At 38.4% G+C, this 17916-nt stretch overlaps 2 protein-coding genes across 7 annotated transcripts in view; one reads left to right on the forward strand and one right to left on the reverse strand.

Annotated features, from left to right (window-relative positions):
• Positions 1-17916, reverse strand: part of LOC311292401 (uncharacterized protein) — a 379414-nt gene that overhangs the window by 191673 nt on the left and 169825 nt on the right. The window lies entirely within an intron of this gene.
• LOC311292206 (uncharacterized protein) overlaps positions 3532-17916 on the forward strand; it is a 28861-nt gene continuing 14476 nt past the window's right edge. For 2 of the 6 annotated variants that reach the window (XM_084411800.1, XM_084411801.1), the window contains exons 1-2: positions 14694-15751; positions 15878-16196. Coding sequence is in view for 2 of the 6 variants with exons in the window: in XM_084411804.1 (XP_084267930.1) it covers positions 3724-3802; positions 14694-15733 (1119 nt within the window). In the remaining 4 variants the exon portion in view is untranslated. Of the gene's footprint in view, positions 3803-14693; positions 17416-17916 lie in introns of those variants that run through there. The other 4 variants (XR_014627688.1, XM_084411804.1, XM_084411803.1 and 1 more) reach the window with 4 other exon arrangements.

Below are 17916 nucleotides of genomic sequence, written 5' to 3' on the forward strand. Positions count from 1 at the left end.
GTATTGGATAGTATTTCCCCTTTCTTTGAGGAAGGGGTGGCGTAGTCAGCTTGTCATATTACATCACTACTATACGACCTGGTATTGGTCCACAGCAGTGGCGGATACAGAATGTCATTAATAGGTGGGCCTGGTGAATATACGGGGGGCCTCTGTTTTTTAAGCTTATATACACGCCCAGTGGCGTAACTTTGCTAAATTAGATTGGACATCGTAATGTTATTGTACAATGTACATCGATTTAAATAGTATGCTACATTTGTCGTTTAATGAGATGTAGCCAAATATATGCTGTATAATAGATTTGTTGTGTGACTAAAATACATAGATTCGCTTATTTGAACATCGTACACCTAAATGGTCCAGTGGTAGAACTTTCGCCAACAGTGTCAGAGGTTGTGGGATCTAGTCCACACCAGCCTAGTTTTTTTTTTTTGTTTTTTTCATCAAAACTGATTATGTTCATCAGTGGTTGTATATCAAGGAGGGACACGTGTGCATTATGATGTGTGATTTCACCAGAACGAATAGAGTATCCGCAACGGATTGAAGCGCGCGTCGAGTCAAGACAGTGCGCTGTGTGCGCGAGCCACACGAGAGAACACTGTATCAGCGCCACTGATCGCAGCGGCAACAAGCACTTTCATCACTTGATTTAAAAAACACATTTCAGCACTAGATCGTCTCTTATTTAACAAACGAACGAAATGAATGCTCTGCTGGTTAACTGGAGATGTTTATTTGTAGAATTGGTACATTCGTGCCGCAAAATGTTTTAAAAAGTGGTGGGGACATGTCCCACCCGCCCCACTCGCAAATTACGCCTATGTAACACGCACGCCTGATAAATATGTCAACTATAGCAGATCGGTACGTAGGTAGTGAATTTAAAGGTGAACTAAGTAACTTTTTTTACCTTAACTGAACAGCTTCGGAGTCATTGGAATGGTTATATTACTTATTTCGGGTTGAATGGTGGTCGTTTCGCACCCCCCTGGTGCCCGTGAGCGGAAAATACGCACTTGCAACTTTGAGCCGGCGGGCCGCCGGCCGCCGCGTCAGGAAGTCTCGCGTGATATCATGTCTCGCGATGTAAACAATTGCTTTACGGCCAAAAGAAATCTGCTAATATGCGGTCATTATTGCGCTCCCTCACGCTGTTTGAACCCGAATGAAGAAGACGTTTTAAAGAATGTCCCATCTGCTTTGATGTCGTTGATCTACTCGCCTCTGGTGTCTGAGAATCGCCAACGAGTTTTTACAACAGTGTTGTCAAATATCTATTCCGAAGCTGTGGGGGGAGCTCTAGAGAGAAACCTGCGAGCAAAAAGCGAAAATACGGCGAAGAAATCCCGAAGCTACTGAATGCTGCTTTAACTACCTTGTACTCATGTCATTCAGCCCTCCGCGGCTGCTTTAAACCTGAAGTTCATCTGTCTGTCACGCGAGTCGCAAGTAGAGAGTGGTGTTGCGTGATAGCATTTCTGGACTGACACGTGATATGCCGACATAATATTTTTCTTTTGTAGCTATTTTTCGTAGCTATTGTACATAAATGTCCTCAGGAAACTATTAAAATGAAATTATTTATTAATTCATTATTATTGTTATTAAAATTAAAAATTTAAATTGTTTTTATTAATCTGATTGGGTGGGCCACCGGTCAATCTGGGTGGGCACGTGCCCACCCAGGCCCACCCAGGCCCACCCATAAATCCACGCCTGGTCCATAGTTTACCCCCACCACCACCACGCTACACATAGATATTACCCTTGAAATTTAATTTTGAGCAGATGTTCTGAGAATGTATCTTATTTATGTTCCTTTTGCAATACTGAAGAATAATAAATTCTACATTTGTATTATCAGTGCCCATTCTCTTAATCCTTTTGGTCAGAAGTTTTCTTGTTAGTTTTCTGCTGTTGTAACAAATTGGTAAAAATGTCGGAATCTATCATTTTTTGTTGTCAGATTTTCATTCTAAGGATTACTTTGTCTTCTGGGTAAGTTTCATCTTTACAAAGCCAAAACCATTCAATGTGATCCTGATTTTACAATATTCTAATCTGATATAAATTCCCTTTTTATTTCCTTTAAGAAAATGTCAACACCTTTAAACTCAAAGGTTTCAAAAACATATAATATCCTTGAGTCTGTAAGGAACCTTTCATTTTTCATATTGACGAAATGTAATATAAGAATTCCTGTAGCTCAAACAGTAGAACGCCAAGGTAATGAGTTTGATTCCCAGGGAAAGCAAGAACTGATATGAATGTAAATGTGTACCTTGAAATGCAATGCAAGTCGCTTTGGATAAAAGTGTCTGCCAAATGCATAAATGTAAATATTGTATTGATTTGTGTTGCTTAATTTATTCTCTTATGATGTCTGAATACATCCCCCTTGTTGTTTTTCTTTTTCTCACTGTTAATGTCTGTAACCTTTCATTTGCAATTGAAAAATAAACTAGATGTACCGCATGGCGGTACAAAATATGACCGCCGCTCAGGCCTGCACTGGCTTTCCACAAAAATAAATGACGTGGATCAATTTGGCTGTATTGCGTGTTTATGTATATAAGTTGTATATTTTAAAAGACTGTCTGGAGTATTCCTGTGGATCATGGCTGGATAATTTAGAGTTTTGTAATTATTTGCCATTACTATTTAAAGGGGTGATGAACTGAGAAATCAAATTTTCCTTGAGCTTTTGACATATAAGAGATCATCATACTATAATAATATCCTGTAAGTTTCAGAACTGAAAACTACCTTGTTAGTCCAATAAAAGCTTTTATAGACATCAGGCTCAGGTTCCGTGCCTCTTGAATTCCTCAAATCAAACGGGAGCGCGCAAGTGGGCAGATCCTGTGTGGCAAAAGGGTGGTTGCCATGGTTGCGAGAGAGTGACAGTCGCCTAAGCCAATCCTTTGTTTTTTTTCGTCCCGAATGGAAATAATGAGCTGTGTTTAAACGGTCTAGACTAGAGTCACTCGATTTTTATACTCTTTTTTTCAGAGTACTTACATTTTATTTATGTATTGATATATATATATATATATATGTATTGATATATATATATATATATATATATATATATATATATAGAAAGTTTAAACAAATTTGGAAAAAAGTTTTTTTATAAAATAATTTTATAAAATTATAAAAGTCTTGTAGGGTACCGCTCGTTTCACTCTCACATTTCACTCTCCAGTCCAGTGTGTGGCGGTAAGTCACAATGTTTTGTCTGCCGACCGCCATTAAACCTCAGAGGAAGAAGGTTTGATGCGACCCGCCAATAAATCCATAGAAGAAGAAGAAGAAGAAGGTTTGATAGGTTATATGATTTTTTTTTTTTTTTTTTTTTTTTTTTTTTTTTTTTTTTTTTTTTTATATAATTAGTTGATTTTTGCTTCACTCGATTAACGCTTCACACTCCTGTCCAGTTGGTGGCGGTAAATGCACCATTTAGCTGGTTTGCCAACCGCCATAAAACTCCGAAAGAAGAAGAAGAAGAAGAAGAAGGTTTGTTTTCATCTCTGGTGTGATGTTGTACTACTGACATGATACAAACTGTTATAACTGTACATTAAGTCTATAAAAAGATACCAATTTTGAGTCGGGTCAGTAAATGACTGTAATATTCTCATCCTCATAGTCGTAAATAGAAGTTTTGAATCGAGCAGGAACATCTGGAGTTGCTGCAACTGAACTGAGGAGAAGATGGTGTTTGTCAAAGAGGAGAATGAGGAGGACTCGAGTGAACCAAAACCCTGGAGGATAAAACACGAGGAAAATGCAGGTTGGTGTCTTTTCTAGATTTTTTCTTTAATGACTGTTGTGGTAACGTTACTTTAGCTAACAGAGCTTTAGACACGAGGTATCCACGGAAAAAGTTCTTACTAGAACCAGGTTATATCATATATCATATCACATCAAAGCTTTATTAAGGACACACGGTCCAAAACTCGTTAACAGTAACAAAACACAAAAAATAGCAGACAAATACACGAAAAAAGAAAAGAAAAACACAATATCACATGTTACATATAGGCTAAATCGCCAATGGTTCCACATACTGGAGGAGAATCTGACTGAAACAAAACATTTGACTGAAAAAGCCAGAATTCTCACTAGATATTTTGTAAGTCCTCTGTTGTGTAACTTATAAAATATTTTTTCAGGATTTACCCGATCAAAGGCATCAATAAAACACATACAAATTGTATAATACCTGTTGTACAAATCTAGAATCTTGTTAGTAAAGTCTAGAAAAGCAAAAATACACATATCTGCGCCATATTGGTTATAAACTAATTATCCATGCTATTTATTTTGCTAGCTTTGTCTTTAATAATAGGCACTAACATCACAGATAAAATATAATGACCATATTAGCCCTGTTCTGTCAACACTGCATTGGCTCCCTATAAACACTGTATACATTTTAATATCTTACTGATTTCTTACAATGCACTAAATGGTTTTGAATGGAGCAGAAAGGATATTTATAAAATATCCTTTTCCTATTTATCACCTAAACTCTGGAACAGTCTTCCTAACATGGTTCAGGAAGCAGACACTGTCAGTTTAAATCTAATCTACACATCTCATTAAAAACTCTTAATTGTTGTGAAATTGCTATTTTATTGTTGTGAAATTGCTATTTTATTTTGCACCGGTGTTTCGGACCAACTGGGGATCAGATAGTTTAACTGGATTTCCAGCAGATGTTAGACGGCAAAAGATTTGTCACAGCGAATTTTTCACTGAGCAGATTTAAAAGCTTTCCACATTATTGGTAAATGTTTGTATCATATTAGGGCTCTATTGTTTCCTTTGTCGCTGCTCCTCTGTATGTTTCAGACGCCTTTAAGGGAAGTTTTAATTTCATGACACACAGACCACGCCCACATTATTTTGTTTCATATTTGTTTAAATGAAATTCGTATCTGATGACAAATTGTTAGTACATTAAATAAAGTATGCTATTTAACATTGTCTTTGTTTGCAGTGCGCGTGTATTCGCAGATTATTATTAAGATGCCAATCTGTGGCTTTATTTAAAATGAGCAGCAATAATGCTGTGGTTAAAGGGACATGTCAAGCATTTATTTATTATTTATTTTAATGTTGCTGAGGAATGAGTTGATAAAGCATGAAGCGTGCAGGACACTACATGGATATACATGTTCCTAAAGAGTGGTGAAAAGTGATAAGCCATAGCTATGCCTATGCAAATGTAATTTTAGAATTAGTGACATACACAGCTTTTATGTTCAACAAGCATATTCATTACAGGTAATGGAGTGACACAGATAAAGAATCCTATGCTGCTCTCCATCTAATGTAATCATTTAATATTAGTGAATAAATGTCACAGTTGTATGTATTAATACCTTTTTTGGTAAGACCATATTAACACACCATAACCCTTCATTGTGAAATTTTCACATCTCCTCTTTATATAATATCAGGATATTGGTTATCCTTCAAAAAGTTTTTGATCTGTCTAACTTTAATTTCATCCATTTGCTTTTGCAGTATATGACACCAGTTACAATAATGACACTTCATATATTTATTTTATAGACATTTCATCTGTTCCTAGACGACAACAATGAAAGTAGGGCTGAACGATTAATCACACTTTACATGTAATCGCACTTAAATTGAGATGGCTTAGCACGTTTTTAAAATCGCAAAGGCTGCGATTATTTTTTTTTTATGCACAGTTTGTCATTGATGTTCGGCTCTGTAAACGCTGCTCCATCTGAAAGCACTTTGAGTTTGAGTCACTTATAACTTGCATTTGAAAAAGCAACACGCGTCAAACATCTTTCCAAAACATGAGAAGCATTTATGAACCTCTTGTCCAACAACAGACAACATTTAATAACATGCATTTACTCCAAACTCACTTCATAACGACAGTTGAGCATCCTTCTGTGAGATGATGTGCCTTCTTACACAGAATAAGGCAGTCGTGTATTTATAAATCATGTTTAATCAAAGCATTTCAATCTTCTGTTTATTCAGCTACAGCGATAGGGATTTCCTGGAATGATGCATTATTGTACTTCTGCAGCAGGGCATATTTATTGTGTTTGCATGAGAGCGCCCTCTGGCGTTCAAATGGGGCAGTATTTACTACCAATCAGCCGCACTCCACTGACAAGCTGCGCATAAAATAAACGCTGCCTTTGCTAAATCGCATGCGGTTTTATTGCAATTAATCGTTCAGCCCTAAAGGAAAGCACATGTGATGACAAAGGAAAGATAATATAAAGATTAGATGTGTTTGCTGTACGGTTTGAGGCCTTAGACTATCTATCTTGTAATAGAACAGCAATAGAGAAAGATACAGTCACACTGGGTTCCCACTTGTTCTGTAAACATTTGAGAAAGTTACTGTTATCATAGCAGGGACCCGACACATATCACTGAGAGCTGGTATCAGTTGTTTTAGGTTTACCTCGAGCAGATGGAGGAGGGTGTGGGCCCTGGCGTTGAGGCAGAGGCCGAAGAGCTCTCACAGGAGGAGGGGGAGGGCGAGCTGGGCCCGCAGGCTTTGGTGCGGGTGGTTGTGGTGCCTGCCGTTTTTTGGTTGGTATCTGGGGGCTTTCAGCAAAAGAGTGGGATAGTTTGGTTCCAGCATACACCAGTTCTTCCATTTTCTGTGAGAAGCACAGAAGTGGAGATGCTGGAGAGAGGGATAATGTGTCTGGTGAAAGAGGCTGTTGTTCAGGTGTTATCGGAGGCTGTAATGCTGTCCTGGCTTCCCTGGCTGTTTTCCAAGAAGTCGTCCTTGGGTGCTGAATCTTGGAGCAGTTCTGATATGTCTGTCTTTGGTGAGCTCTGTGGGCAGGGATCAGCTGAGATTGTGTCCGTGAGCAGAGGTTGTTGTGGCAGAGTGGTGTTATCATTGTCCTTGTGTGAAATGTCAACCGCATGTCCATTCTGCTGCTGAAGTGAAGTCCTGTGTTCATTTATACTCTGTCCAGGTGTGTGTGCTGTTCAGATTTAGTGGATTGGCACACAAATCATTGTCATTTCGGTGCATCCCTAGAAATTATAGATTTAGACATCGGTCTAGTTTAATTTTAATTTCCCCTTTGTCAAACTCCGACATGATTTAGACACACTTTGGGCTGTGGTGGCGACATTTGCACAGCAGTGCACAGATCGTGGCCGTCTCAAGTAGGCTAAATGGGTTCGTGAATTAGGCTAGTCGCCTTATGAACGTGGGACTTGAGGGAGTTAACATGGTACACAATACCCCCAACCTCACACTAGTGTTGCACGATGTACCGATACTTCAAAAGTATCGCGATACTTGGAAATTAAAAACGTCACGATACCTAAATTTATCAGTATCGATACTTAAAAAAAAATAAAAAAAAAAACGCCTCAAACACAGCAAAGAACCCACCGCTGTCAGTGTCATGTAACAAAACACTACAGCGAGATGTGGTCCACGACACGACTCGTCAAGACAAGTGGTCCACGACTCATAGAAAAAGATGACGCGAAGAGGGACATATGGAAGTACGTTGCCTACCTTGCTCTGTTGCACAGTGCACCGAAACTTCAAAAGTAAACCGGAAATTAAAAACGTCACGATTCCTTAATTTATTAGTATCGATACTTCTAAGAATGACCGCGTTCCAGATTTGTAAGGCCGGCGACACACTGGCTGCGTGTCGTGTCCGTTTTTATTTCAGCTCCCATGTTAACTGCCTGCGTGACACACGCGTCTCAAGCCTTGTTTATACTCGACGCATCCGCACGAGCGCGAACGTGCGCGCGGCAAAAATGACGTCATTGCGGTGTGGGCGGTCGTGCGTGTTGGGTTCGCAAGACCCAATTTCGCCTGGCGGTGTGCGCGACAATTTTTGTAACAACGCGCGCCGCATCCGAAGATGAACGACTTCGAGCCGAATCTTGCCGAGCTCGAACTTCTCACCACACCAGCACCCAGTTTGCACGTATAAATGAGTTACTTACATTTAAAAAATGAGCATACAATAGCATAAAAAAGTATTTTTAATGAACATTAAGGTCCATGTTTAATAAAAATGTTCACGAAACTTAATGAAATGTTTAGTGAAATTAGAAAATAAAAGAGATTGTTAATTTATTTATACACATTCTCATATCCATATATTTTGTTTTACTGTCACTAGAAATAATCTCAGGGTTTAATGGGTTTTACATGATTCTTTTTGTGGTGGCGGTGTACTAAGATAAACATTGTCACGTGTGTATAGCTTCTTCTTCTAACCACTGATTCCTGATGGTTTAGAGGATAATTACTCGAGTCGCCCCCTATCGTTTCAAAGAATAGTACAACGGCGAGCGCGTCAAGTATAAACACCTCGTCCGTTTGGGGAGGTGCGCGCGCAGTTTGCGGAGACTCGCGCTGCAGAGCCAGGCGAAAGTATAAACAAGGCTTCAGGCGCAGCTCGAGACGCGCGGAAAACGCGTGCATGCTAGAATAGAACCGACGCCTATTTTTCACGCGACACGCAAGCGTGTTGGAAGCGTTCCCAGGCAAAATAGAATAGGAAAAGATGTTTCTATGTCAGTTTGACACGAATACATATTAATCAATGACATTTTGATGTTCGAAAGTTGACAAATACAATATAAAATACGATATAAAACGATTTTCAAATATTGCACCTCTCAATACAGAACGAATTATTCTGTAGCTTATTTTGCCATCAACACTGCCGACGTTGTCTTTGCTGCTATATATTTATGTTTAACATGAAGTATAGGCCTTCCACAACTCTCTCCCCATATGTCAAATATATCACCAATGAGGCTTATCATATGTTACCAATATTAAACATTGTTTAATATAATCGCTGTTCATATTTTTATTCAAAGTTCAGAATCAAGATAAAGCTCTTATGTTTCTTATGATAAATGAGATAATGCTGCTAAATTTATATATTTTTTTACCTTGAATGTCATTGCTTTAATTTATTTTTTATATTTCATATTTTGTTCAAATGTTTAATATATCTGCTGTTCATATGTTCATTAATTAGTGTGTTATATGATTAGAATGGTGTCCTGGTTTTAAAATAAAGCACAGCAATGATATTTGAGAGTGTTTCTCCCTTTTCAGGAAAAGTATCGAAAAAGTATCGAAATCGCAATACTTGACTTGGTATCGGTATCGAAACAATAATTTTGGTATCGTGACAACACTACCTCACACCAAATGTCAGACCCTGTAGATAGGCTAGCCTAGAGTGACCATATTTTAGTTTTCAGAAAAGAGGACTGGGGCGTGGTTTGGGGAGGTGTGGTTAAGGGATGGGGACGTGGTTGGGGGTGAATGCATCAAAACATACTTGACAAATGCATTCACAACCTTGCCACCATGTTATTGTACTTTAATACATAAAGTTAATACATCCTTTCCATTCAATGTTTGAATGGAAAGCAACATATAGAATACTATAAAAAAAAAAAGTTTAGCTTTTAACACCTTTTACATGACACTATTTCTTTTCATGGCCATAGGTTAAATCTAAAATAAAAAATCTACTACACTATTTCAGTAAAAAAAAAAAAAGTCAATCCTCCTGATGTTCTCTTGTAGCCTATACTTTCTTTAGCTTCTAGGTCTCTAGCACCTTTATTTGACTTTTATTTTACTCGATCCAATCACTTTGATGAATAAAAATAAAATTAAAACAAGCATGTAACGATTACAAACAGAGGGAAAATAGTAAAAGTACTGATACATCACTTAATGTACTCAAGTAAAAGTACACATTTTTTAAACTACCCAAAAAAAGTTACGTTTCTGATAAAAACTACTTAATTACTGTAATGTGAGTATTTGTAATTTGTTACTTCGCACCCCTGATTGTTGAATTTAAATCAAGATAAATGTACCTCATTCATGGAAAGATACTTATTTGATCAAAATGATTGTAGTATTTTAGAACAGTTGTCTACTCTACACTGTATATAAAAAAACAAAAAACAAAAAAAACATTCTTTTTACAGAAAAGCGCTGACAAGCTGTGGTTACCAGAGAATTCCTGTAAAAAATACAGCAGCACCGTAGATAACTTTACGGAAAAAATATGCAAATTGATTTACAGTGAATGAAATGACGGCTGAATCACATTAAAAAACTGTTAAGTCTACAAAAAAAGTGTTTATTTTGCCTAACTGTGTTGTATATAAATAGACCATTTCCTAGGCCTATATTTTTCAATGCATAACTTCTACTTGTATTAAGTTACTCAAGCAAGTGGTCAAATATTTAACCATGTAGGCCTTATATTAGGCTAAATCGCAAAACATTTTAAATTAAAACTTTAAAATGGACAAAAACAGCCGACTCTCATGCCTTTTCTTTTTTCATTTAAATTTTAATACAATAAATCTTGCATGTCACAAATAACTTGTTTTTCCACCTCCACGAATGAGACAAGTGTTGTTCATTATTTCGCCATGTTGAGGTAAATTGTAGTTTTCCTTGCTTTACCCCAGTCTTAAAGGTCCCATGACATGAAATTTTCACTTTCTGAGGTTTTTTAACATTAATATGAGTTCCCCTAGCCTGTATATGGTCCCCAAGTTTCTAGAAATTTCAATCGGTGTAAATCGAGCTTTTGCTATCTTTCTCTGCCTTTGAGAAAATGGAGGCTCATACGCGCTGATCTTGAATCTCCTCTTTATGACGTCATAAGTAGGCCTGTCACGATTATGAAATTTGGCTGACGATTAATTGTCTAAAAAATAATTGCGGTTATGCCGATTAATTGTCAGTTTTAGGGCTTTGACGATTAATTGTCTGTGTTAGGGCTTTGACGATTATGCCGATTAATTGTCTGTTTTAGGGCTTTGTGCTTCATTCATTAAATAATTGTGATGAATTTAATCCTTTGTAAGTTATCATTTTGCAGTGTAAGATTACAGTTAACACCTTTAAATATTAAATAAATATATTCAATAGCTATGACAGTTTGTTTATTAAACTTAGTGAGTGTATAAATCAGCAGCAAAAAGTAATTTTTGAAAACATCTGCACAGTAATTTAATAAAATCTAAACATGTTAATAAAAACAAATGTGCACAAACCATGATAATATGATACGCTTCAAAACAGAGCGGAACAAAGCGCGTATGCGCATCGCGGGTGCAGAATGATGTGCTTAATGCAACATGGAGTCACAGTGCGAAGCGCTGCACAAGTGCGCATTTAAAAGTTCACGGCACAAAGTGAAAAATGTCGAGGGCACAAATCCTAGTGTATATCAGTCCAACCGTTTATTGATCATTTGTTTCTTCACAGTTTTAAACTCCAGTTATTGTGCGTCTGATGCCAATTCATAGTCCTTGTGCTGTGGAGGCACACGGTAGCGAGCGAGTCATTTAGAAACAGCAAAAAACTCCAGCAAAATAAAGTCATTTTATGCAAATCCACAGCCCTTCATCTACAGATCAAGCATTATAACGTCAATGTCACATTGGAGAAAGTTTTACCGTGTATCCTGTCGTAACCGGACGACGCGCGCTGTTTGAATGCTGAATGGAATGATTGACAGCTGCAGGCGAGTTTGTGAACTTTAATTTAACAATGTAAATATACTACTGTCCTCACATTAAGCTATGGAATGGCTTCAGATGACTTTGAATATATTGCTGGAAAACGTAATTAGTGCTTGTCTATTTATTTTGGTCCATGACTCCCCCTTGTGCCGTAGGCCTATAAAAGAGCGCAATAATCGCGGTTGTCTGAAACAATCGCGGTTAGATCAAATAATCGCGATCAGACGGTTATTTAATTATCGCGACAGGCCTAGTCATAAGGAGGAAATGTTACCTCCCCTGTCTCTGCTTTGCCCGCCCAGAGAGTATTTTCCGCCCATGAGAAAATGCGATAGGAAGTAGGAACGCGCGCGCGATTTTAGTTTGTCCACGAGAGATATTATGGCTTTTGAGCGAGCGAAGCATAACAATTGCTCAATAATTGGACGTACAAATGAACACTGAAGGGTCAATACAGAGCTGGGCTTGCTGAACGTCTGAAACTAAAGTCTGGATCACTCTCTTTGGCTCAGCTACACACCTCGGACAAGTAAGTCAACTAATGATATATAAGTGTGTTGCTTTACTGTTTATGGTTACCTAGCTTGTTACACGTAGAATGTGTCTGTAACATTAGCTATGCAGTTACTTGCGCTAATGTAAAGGTAGACAGCATCAAGTTACACACACTGTAACGCGAGTGTTGTACATTTCTTTGTTATTTGGATAACCGTTTTCCTGTTGGTTATATGGCATGCGCGATATCCGCATTTCAAGATCGCAGAGCTTGATGTAATTTTAATAAGATAAATACAGACGTTACAGATCCCTCATGAAAAGGCAACAGTATGTTAGCGTTAGCTACATGATAATAACTGTAAACCATCCGAATAAAGTATCGTATCCAGACATAATATTTTAAACTAACCATTCGGAAACGTCCTGCTGGAGCCGCTGAGTTGCAACTTCTTCATCCGTTGCTTCTCCATCCGGATCCGATTCTGGGTCAAACTGAAATGCTTGAAAGACTGCGTGTCTTCATGCCATTGCAATATATCCAACGTAAACATGCACGCCACCATAGTCTATGCACGCTACGGTACCGTTGCGCAAGATGGTCAAGGCCACACCCACCCTCCACCTTGCGCCGCCTTTCTCCTCCTCATTATCATTTAAGGCTACAGACACCGAAACGGCCTGTCTGAAGGTAGCTCATTCTGGGACTGGCTTGTAGTGGCTATAATTCTGCACCGAGGCTGAATTTTTGGAAAGAGATTTCAGATACAGTACTAGGGACCACTAAGGCCTATATTAAAGCCTACAAAAAGTAGCATGTCATGGGACCATTAAAGTGAAAAAAAGAAGTATTTAATTAAATACATTTAGGGTGAGATTACTACATTTTATTGAATTAATCGCATTAATGGTGAAATTACTATATTTTCAGTTCAATCTGTGTTCATTTTGACCACGAAACATGCACTGTCACTTTAATTCAGTGTCTGCAGCACAGCAGAAATAGACTCTGTGCGGAAAACGATCGCGACACTGCTGTATACGCACCGCAACTGGAACGGATCGACGGACTGCAACCGCGTGCAGTGTGAAAGCTCTGACCTGTTAACATGGATATTAAGAAAAAAAATACGCACTGCAAACGGAGTATGTGTGAAACGGGCGTGAGGAGCATGAGTCAAACTGAAAAACATAAAACCAAAGTTTTTCTGAGGTAATGTGTTATGTAATATTGTTAAATGGATTTCATAAAATTGGAATCAAAAAAGGGATCATTCAGGAAGCGGTATCGAAATCAAGGTATCGGTATACCAATATATGGGTAATATATTAATTAGAGGTGGGCATAGATTAATTTTTTTAATCTAGATTAAAATGGCTTATTTGAATTCTGACGAAGGCATTCAGAATATGTGTGCTACCCAAATAATGACTATAAAAGTAAGTCTTTGAGAACGGGTTTCTCAAGCCAGGTGGCGCATTAGACCAGGGGCTGATCTCCTGTTTCCAAAATGCATCACAAACTTTTTTTTTATTTTTTTTAAAGGGTGTATGTAGTTTTGAGAACATATATTGTGCAAAACTGTAAGTATGCAACATAATTTTGCAGATAAATAAAATGTAAGTACATGAAACCCCAAATTTAAAATTGTAATATTGTCTAACTGATGTCTTTTCAGTTAAAAAGAAACACAACAACGATTCTTAAAATCGGGCGCAGACAGAGATGATGTGCTACACCACTAAGATATATTGGGAATAATACGCGCGTGCTGGTATTCGGTGATATGTTTCGTTTTGAATTTGAGGTGCTAGAACGAATTAGTCGTGTGTTAACTTACCGAACTGTTACCCCACACACTCGTCGGACGGCTTAAATCCGAACCAAGTCCAAATAAGGGATGTTGCACCGATCTTTTTCACCAGCTTTCACTTTCAGGCGTGTTTACTTAAGATGACGACGAATATGATGCGTTGCAGGCGGGTGTTCCTCGCGGCCGCGGGTAGATTGCGTCATCATAGCTTGTGTAGTATAGAGCAGCTCCCAACCCAACTTGGAGAATAGATTAACGATATTTTTTTTTATCGTGCGATAAGAGTCTCACGTTAACGCCGATAACGGCCCACCACTAATATTAATATATACCAATATAAATGCCCTTCTCTCTCTCGAAATTTTTTGAACGATACCCAACCCTAGGAACACCCCTGTAAATCTGGAATCTGGATTTCTTGATTATTTCAGCTTGTTACTCAAAGCCATGGGATTATATATTTAGACATCTGTCTAGTTTAATTTCCCCTTTGTCATATTCAGAAATGATTCAGACACACTTTGTCCTTTGTTGGAGACATTTAGTTTTCATTCATCAAGCATTAATGTTAATTTTGCAAGAAAAATAAAGTTTAGTTGATGATTTGTTAAATTCCAAATCAAGATCAATGTACCTCATTCATGCAAAGATACTCATTTGATCAAAAGGATTGTAGTATTTTATAGCAGTTGTCTATTACATCAAGTTCACTTTTATGTCCTTTCACTTCATATTTCTCTATTTGAATTATTTTGATTTACTGAAAATGAAATGATTTTTTTTTCTCTTTCATTTCAGACCTGATGGAAGTGAAGGAGAAGAGTGAAGAACTGAGTGAAGTGAAGGAGGAGAGTGAAGAACTGAGTGAAGTGAAGGAGGAACATCATGTCAAACCTGGAGAAAAACCTTTGAGTCGCTCAAAGACTAAAAATACATTTTTAAAGAAAAGAAGAGCCAAGAAATCCACAACCTGCACTCAGTGTGGAAAGAGTTTTACAAACAATCATCTTGATGTTCACATGAGAGTTCATACCGGAGAGAAGCCGTTCTCATGTGATCAATGTGGAAAGAGTTTCGCACAAAAAATACACCTTAAGGTTCACATGAGGATCCACACTGGAGAGAAGCCGTACGTATGCGCTCAATGTGGGAAGAGTTTCACAAATTCATCACACCTTAATAGTCACATGATGATCCACACTGGAGAGAAGCCGTATGCATGCAATAATTGTGAGAAGAGATTCACGAATTCATCACACCTTAAGAGTCACATGAGGATCTACACAGGAGAGAAGCCGTTCACATGTGATCAGTGTGGAAAAACATTTCTTAGGTCTTCAAACCTAAAGGAACACCTGACGGTTCATACCAAGGAGAAGCGACATTCATGTTCTGTGTGTGGAAAGAGTTTTTCACAGCTGCAAAGTTTACATGCACATCAGAAAATTCACACTGATGTGAGAGAGTACATGTGCTTTGAGTGTGAGAAGACTTTTACTACATCAAAAAGTTTAGAACAACACGAGAGAATTCACACTGGAGAAAAACCTTACAAGTGTTCACACTGTGACAAGAGATTCAATACTTCATCAAATCTGAAAAGACATGAGAGGATCCACACTGGAGAAAAACCTTACAAGTGTTCACACTGTGACAAGAGATCCAGTCGATCAGAACATCTGAAAGCCCATGAGAGGATCCACAGCAGCGAGAAGCCGTACACGTGTGATCAGTGTGGAAAGAGTTTCTCTATTAAAAGTCACCTGAAGCGACACAAGAAGATCCATGCAGTTGAAGGGAGTGGATTGGAATCCACTGCTGCTTCAATGTATATGTAATGAGTGATTATAATCAAGGTATTAATCAATGTTTTCCTTCTTAATATCACATGGGTTGAATAACTTCTCTGAAGATTTTATTTTGTTATAGAAGTTACCCGTGTGATTACTGAAATGTTTTTTTCATGTATTCTTTAATTTCAGTATTTGATATCTGGATGCAGCTTGCTTATTTATCCCGGCTTCTAGAAATGAAATGGGGACATGTTTTGTGTTTGAGAAAGGTCTTCAACATGTTAAAACATCATTGAAGTCTAGTCATACTTTGCACGTGACGTCACAAGTACTGCCTGGCGGGCAAGAACGTCGTTCTCCAGCAACGAAACCCAGTAAACTAATCAAGGATCTTGCCAGGACATCATTGTTGTGCGATTGGATGCACTAACCGCAGATGAGATAAACAACCTTCACAGTATACACGTCTGTGCAGTGATCATTCCATCACTTCATCACTCCATCAAAGGTAATTTCAATATTTGTTTGAATACAATGGGTGTATGAATGATCATGTAATCGTGTCTTTAAGTTACCATGTAGTTTCGTCAATCAACACCACCAGCTGGTTCGGCGAGTCAGCTGTTTGTGTTATGAGTCTAAGTTAGGCTAACTACGTTCACACCGCCGCCGGCGAGAGCGGCAAAATTCATTGAAAATGAATGACTTCCGGGCACTTTGACGCTCTCGCCGGTGGCGGTGTGAATGCACAGTAACAGCTGTCGTCTTTTGCTAACAACAACAAAAGTGTGTGATAGGTTGTTTTGAGGTTTGCGATATCTATGGTTTTCAATGAGAACCAGAGATGACCCAACAGTAGAGCTAGATTATTTACGGAGGAATTATTACTGCTCGATTATCGTGAAAAAACCTTGTCTGCTTTACACAATTTAGCTACCTTGGAGTTAATCCTAGTCCATAGTTATGCAGATAGCTCGCTAAGAGACTTGATAGTTACTAGAAAGACCTGGAACTAGAGGACTCTACCTTGAAAATACCCGTTTGTTGCCCACCAGGTATCCATGGTAGTCATGTGACTGCAAAGTATGAATAGTTTAAGGGACCATTTGTCAGTTAAAGCCAGCCTATATTTTCCATTTAGACTAAAGTGTCCTATCCTGAGAGAAAGAACTTGTTATCTTGATGTTTTGAGAAGAGACTCCTGTTTATAGTTAAAGCCTGGCCAAATCCAACCTTGGAAAAGATGTGTGTCGGTGTGTGAGTTGTTGTTCGGGACATGCTGACGCCCAGCAACCCAAATCTGTGACTTGGAAGGTCACGACGTACCTAACTTCAGGGTCTGAGTGTTAGATGCATAATCTATGGAGATATGCTTCAGTCTATATGTATATGTGTGGAAAATTACTGTTTATCAATTTCTTGGCCAATGAGAATCATTCAACCTGTAAGCAATGACGTAGCTTAGACCTTTGAAATGGTATAACTGCTGTGATCTTTGTAACTGTAAGCGGGGCAGCCTACAAACTCCTTTGTGAGTCCTGAAGCTGACTTCTGCTGATGAAACTGCAAACTATTTTCAGTAAAACTTTTCTTCAATTTTTTATAATTCTGAATCCGGGTCTTCTTTCAAACATCAGGGGCCTCATTTATAAACGTTGCGTACACATAAAAGAAGGCGTACGCCGCTCTCTACGCAATAATTGGTATTTATAAAAAGCAAACTTGACGGGAAAATGTGCGGTCCTTCACGCAAACTCTGACCCAGGCGTACGCACAAAAAACGGGTGAAATGAGAAATGGCGACACTGTCGGCAGATGGAAGAAACACGTGAAAGTGTGTGAAACTGTAGACCGTTGTGTAAAAGAAATGGCAATACTGCCTCATAAATAACATGAAGACTTTACAAAGCAAGTCTTACAATTAACAGCCTACACGAACACCCGTTTGATCGATCTGCAGTGTAAAACAAACGAAATATGTTCTACAATAATATTGGCATGTTATGCAATTCATCCTCATAACGTCTGTAGCTTGTCAGATGCAATCAAATAGATGGTAATAAAATGCCATGATGCCATCACAATGCGCTAGACGCTTTTTTGCATCGACTTTGATGTCCGACCATTTCTTTTTTTATTTCGGCCACGGTCCGAGGTTGTGAGGCTGCAGCATCAACGCGCTGTGTAATCTGCAACCTTTTGCCACTCAAGTGCCTTTTTGGCATTAG

Source organism: Rutilus rutilus, assembly GCF_951802725.1.
Source record: "Rutilus rutilus genome assembly, chromosome: 1".
Classification (NCBI taxonomy): domain Eukaryota; kingdom Metazoa; phylum Chordata; class Actinopteri; order Cypriniformes; family Leuciscidae; genus Rutilus; species Rutilus rutilus.